The sequence below is a fragment of the Zea mays genome, chromosome 1, assembly GCF_902167145.1.
Source record: "Zea mays cultivar B73 chromosome 1, Zm-B73-REFERENCE-NAM-5.0, whole genome shotgun sequence".
Taxonomy (NCBI): Eukaryota; Viridiplantae; Streptophyta; class Magnoliopsida; order Poales; family Poaceae; genus Zea; species Zea mays.
In genome coordinates this window covers 82,004,166-82,009,488 of record NC_050096.1, presented here as the reverse complement: position 1 = coordinate 82,009,488, position 5,323 = coordinate 82,004,166, and the positions used below count along the sequence as shown (strand labels likewise).

Here is a 5,323-nt window from a genome sequence, read left to right as displayed (position 1 = left end):
GATCCTGTTTTTATCCGGATTGAATGTGTATTTGATAAATATAGGACAAGACTAATATGCATTAATATATAAACTAAAGCCTCGTGTCTTTAGGTGATAAATTATAGCAAAAGTGGTCATTGTAACCATCGGTTCTTTCCAATGTAAAGTGGTGTAAAGTTTTAAACAACATCGGATATAGTTAAATGTACATCATTAGCAATCAAACAATAATAAAATGTTGCCTCTCTGTATCTATTTGTTTTATGTTATTGTCCAACCAATCAATCACTAGTTAACCATCAATATCATTTATGTTTGTATTAAATTACGAGTTTCCGTTAGTATCCATTTTCATTTGTTTTCGCAATTCCGTTTATCCTAATTCTGTTTTCGTTCTCGACTATTTCGGACTGATGATAAAATGCGGATATAGATCCGTTTTCATCGCAATCGCTGTGGCTGCCAAGACTTCAAATGTCATGCTCACGTAACATATATAGTAGCGTGGAAAAATAAATAATGTTGGGGGTTGCTATGGGATGACTTCAAAATATGCTTTCTTTTGGAGGTTGTGGGGTGGAGCTAACGACACGATGACGAATTGAGAACGAGTGAGAGAGGCGATCACTTCTATATATATACAACAACCATCTCATAAGAGCCGGAGCCACAGCCAAATGATACTCTTTGGTTAGCCAGCCGAAATTCTCTAGCCTGGCAGCAGCCATGGGAGAAGCACAAGACTACTACGACACCTCCACGGCTCTGGCCGCCGCCGCCGCCGCCGCCGCCGGCCTCGCGCTGCTCGCGGTCTGCTCGTACTACCTGCTCGTCGGGCGGCGCCGCGGCGGCGGCGGCGGCAAGGCGCCGAAGCGGTACGCGCCGGTGGTGGGGACGGTGTTCCACCAGCTGTACCACGTCCGGCGGCTGCACGACTACCACACGGACCTGTTCCGGGAGCGCAAGACCTTCCAGCTGCTGGTGCCGGCCGGCCGGCGGCAGATATACACGTGCGACCCCGCCGTGGTCGAGCACATCCTCAGGACCAACTTCGCCAACTACGGCAAGGTACGTGAGAGACACCCGCTCCTCCGGCGCTCCCTCTGCCGTTGTTAGGCTTTCCTCCGACGTCGCAACTTGTGGAGGCTGAACGGCATCACAAGATTGGGTTTGTGGTGCGCTCTAGTCCTCCGCCATACGCGCGCCATCACAAAACTTTGTAGCCCGGCCGAACCGATCTCGATCGATGCTCGATAAGCTAGCGTGTGTTTTGGTTTTAGGATTTTGTGGGATGGGTCACAGTGTCACACATCACAGCACATCCATCCTGATAGTGATTGGATGGAGTACGTGAATCCGTTTTCCGTTTCGTTACATGAGTTGGGTCGTCCATCCCCCTATTTCTTTTTTGGGGTAGGATAAAATGTCTTGCAGTAGCATCCTCCAATTTTCATTTTCTATCTTGCGTTCTCTTCTGCGGGCTGAGCCAAATCGCGCGCGCCGAATTCCGTCCGCGGGGAGCGCAACCTCCGGCGAGCTTCGCCCTGCGACTCTGGCGAGCAGCTGAGCTTTGCCGCCGTGACCCTGATCTCCGCGCCGTGAAGTGGGTCACGTCTTCCCCTCCCCTCCGTACCGTTCCAACCTCCGTCTACACAATACTCAGCTGATGTCGCGGTGGATGTGGATCTAACTGACTTGAATCTCCAACCAAACACTGCCAAATCTGGGTCCAATCTATCCCAACCCACAGATAAAGCCTCAACCCAAACGAATTTAGGTAATTTCAATCAAATTGCGTGAATCTAGAGCATCTATATTTTGAAACTTAAATCCAATCCCGAAACCCTAAACATAATATAAGAGCTAGTTTTAAAACTTAAATCCAATCCCGAAGATTGTGAAGAAAATGGGTTAATTTTTCACTCAGTCTCCGGAAATCTAGTGGATTTAAGTTCCTAAACTAACCTTAAAAAAGAAAAGACACGGGGTGGAAACCGCCATGCTGGTCACCTGTCTGATTTTTGGAAGATGAGGAAGGAGTTCCATCCAATTTTGTTGGTGAGGAAGAAAAAATTAACTTGTGCGAGAGTTTGGTCAAAATTGACATTTTCCAGTTTGTTTTATGTGGTCCACTGGTAACCAGCCCCTGAAACCCGATCAACGCAAAATGATTGAAGAGACCACTTTTTGGTTTGACAATGAATGGGCCTCCATTAAAGCATGTGTTTTTCTATGGACCTTTAATGGGCCCTCCGATTCTAGAGCAAGCTAACGAGTCTATTCTAGTCTAGTTTCCGAATTTCCTTGCTTGTTTCCGGCTGATGACGATGACGATGACGCGTGCTTCATCTGGACCGTACAGGGAAGCTTCAACTACGAGAACATGACTGACCTGCTCGGCGACGGCATCTTCGCCGTGGACGGCGACAAGTGGAGGCAGCAGCGGAAGATCGCCAGCTACGACTTCTCCACGAGGGCGCTGCGCGACTTCAGCGGCTCGGTCTTCAAGAGGAACGCCGCGAGGCTCGCCGGCATCGTCTCCGGCAAGGCGGCGTCCGGGCAGCCCATGGAGTTCCAGGGCCTCGCGCTCAGGGCGACCATGGACTCCATCTTCACCATCGCCTTCGGCCTGGACCTAGACACGCTGGGCGGCTCGGCGGAAGGGAGCCGCTTCGCCGCGGCGTTCGACGACGCCAGCGAGTTCACGCTGCTCCGCTACGTGAACGCGTTCTGGAAGGCGCAGAGGTTCCTCGGCGTAGGCTCCGAGGCGGCGCTCAAGAAGCGGGTCAAGGTCGTCGACGAGTTCGTGTACAAGCGCATCCGCGAGAGAGCCCAGGAGCTCTCCGACAGCAAGCTGGCGACCGAGGACACTGTCCCTGTGAGTGTGAAGCCAACAAGGCTATCCCCTGCTGTTTCTGCCTATTACCTGAATGAATGAACTGACGCGTCCCTCGACGGCTGCGCGCGCGATATGTAGGATTCGAGGCAAGACATGCTGTCCAGATTCATCCACACGGCCACGAACGAGTCCGGGACGGTGGACTACAAGTACCTGAGGGACATCATACTGAACATAGTCATCGCCGGCAAGGACACGACGGCGGGGGCGCTCGCCTGGTTCCTCTACATGGCGTGCAAGCACCCGGAGATCCAGGAGAAGATCTGCCAGGAGGCCGCAAAGGCGACCGACGCCAGCGAGACGGCGGGCGTGGACGAGTTCGCGCAGAGCCTGACCGACGAGGCCCTGAACAAGATGCACTACCTGCACGCCGCGCTGACCGAGACGCTCAGGTTGTACCCGTCGGTTCCTCTGGTGAGCAGTTCGTCTTCATGGCTTCCTGCTGCAGCTACACGCTCTAGTCATCGGAATCGGAAGTCACGGAGAATGTGCCAGGTAATGACTGACCATGTTGTTGCTGGTGGTACGTTCAGGATAACAAGCAGTGCTTCGGAGACGACGTCCTGCCTGACGGTTCCAGCGTCAGCAAGGGAGACATCGTGTTCTACGTCCCCTACGCCATGGGCCGGATGGAGTACCTCTGGGGCAAGGACGCCGAGGTGTTCCGGCCGGAGCGGTGGCTGGATCAGGACGGAGAGTTCCAGCAGGAGAGCCCGTTCAAATTCACAGCGTTCCAGGTACGACGATGGCTTGAGTTTCTCAATCAAACGCCAGCTAGTGTATGTTGTGACTGAACTAGTCTCACGACGTCCTTGTTGTGCGTCTTGTCTTCCACAGGCTGGTCCGAGGATATGCCTGGGGAAGGAGTTCGCGTACCGGCAGATGAAGATCTTCGCGGCGGTGCTCCTCCGATTCTTCGTGTTCCGCCTGCGCGACGGCGACAAAGCGAGCGTGAATTACCGGACCATGATCACGCTCCACATCGACGAGGGTCTGCATCTGACAGCGACGGCGAGATGAGGTCGCCTGGCCTGGCCACCGGTGGACACGTAGCCGCCGGTGCCTGTAGCTACGCGAGCGACAGGTCCTTGACACCGTACCTTGTGTACATATATATATGCAAAGAAACGAAAACGAGCAGTGGTAGTAGGCAACCACTTTGTGTACTGCGTCTTGCTGGGGAATAATGACATGTCATGGCATGAGTTGCAGGCTAGCTTGCATGCAGTACGTCAGTGTCGCGGCGGTGAGGCGGTGAGCAGAGGTCGGTGTTCTACGCCATGCGTCCGTGTCTGAAAATATCGGACTTGTCACCTGAATCTCAGCTGATCGTCGTCGTTCAGAGCACGTTTTTCAGCATTGGTGGTCACGGCGAAACGCCACGCATCCGCAGTTTCCCGGGATCTGTGCCACATCAAGTCATGGCAAGCACCGTTTGCTGTCAAGACGATGGATGGCTGACGCGACATCCTGCTGGTCTAGACGATGGGCATGGAGTCGCCTCGGACAGCAACTTGCGTCAACATGGTCGTCGTGATATATTTGACAGATGGCACCGGCACCGGCACCGGACCGAGACGCACGGTGACGGTGCTCACTACAGCTGTTCAACGTTCTTGCGTCACAGGAGCGACACATGAACAATGACTGAGCCCCCAACTCACTGAAATGGATTAGGGAATATAAGAATAAATATTGGATTCACCCAATAATTGGAGTATAAATCGTAAGAAAGGAGAATCACCTAATTTGTAAGACTTTGTTGGTCACTCGTTCTTGGATGCTATAGATCAAGAACAAGGCAACACAATTGTTAATGGTTAGAGACCTTCGTCCTTCGAAGCATAATATCCTCTCGAATATAATGATCTTCATACGAAGGTCATGAATGGCATATACCTTCATCATTTTAGCATATGAATATAAGTGATAAAGCAATGAGATACAACGAGGTAAGGATAATAAATACATACACATACCAATATATATTATTTGCATTTATATTGAATGAATATGAATAAACATCGATAATATTCAAGTTACATTGATACCTTCGGTTCGCCAGAAGGTGAGAATGAGAGTGACGTGAGAGAGATTACAATCCAGCGTGAACAGTACGATGCTACTGTTCATCTATTTATAGACACGGGACACAGTCCGGACAAAATTACATTCGCGTCCTTGGTATTTACTCGTGATTACAATTCAAATTATCACGGGCTAAGTGGTCTTTTCTCCCTTTAAGTCGGTGCAATACTTGGTCTTCGTCACCACATCAAGCCGAAGCTCTTTGGCGATAGCTTCGGCGCTTACTCCTATCACCTTCGTGCGGCTTCTTTACTCCGCGTATACTTTCGTCATTTAGAGAAGGTGAGAGCACCTAGAAGGGGGGTGAATAGGTGATCCTGTAAAATTCAATCACTGATAGCCACAAAACTTAGT

The 5,323-nt window shown here is 51.1% G+C and overlaps 1 protein-coding gene across 1 annotated transcript; it reads left to right on the top strand.

Moving 5' to 3' along the window:
- Positions 1 to 665: 665 nt before the first annotated feature.
- On the top strand, positions 666 to 4,096 carry LOC100383082 (putative cytochrome P450 superfamily protein). Its single transcript, NM_001175753.1, has 5 exons — positions 666 to 1,050; positions 2,345 to 2,860; positions 2,960 to 3,295; positions 3,415 to 3,618; positions 3,719 to 4,096. The coding sequence occupies exons 1-5, from the start codon at positions 709 to 711 to the stop codon at positions 3,899 to 3,901; spliced, it is 1,581 nt and encodes a 526-aa protein (NP_001169224.1). The 5' UTR covers positions 666 to 708; the 3' UTR covers positions 3,902 to 4,096.
- Positions 4,097 to 5,323: the final 1,227 nt, after the last annotated feature.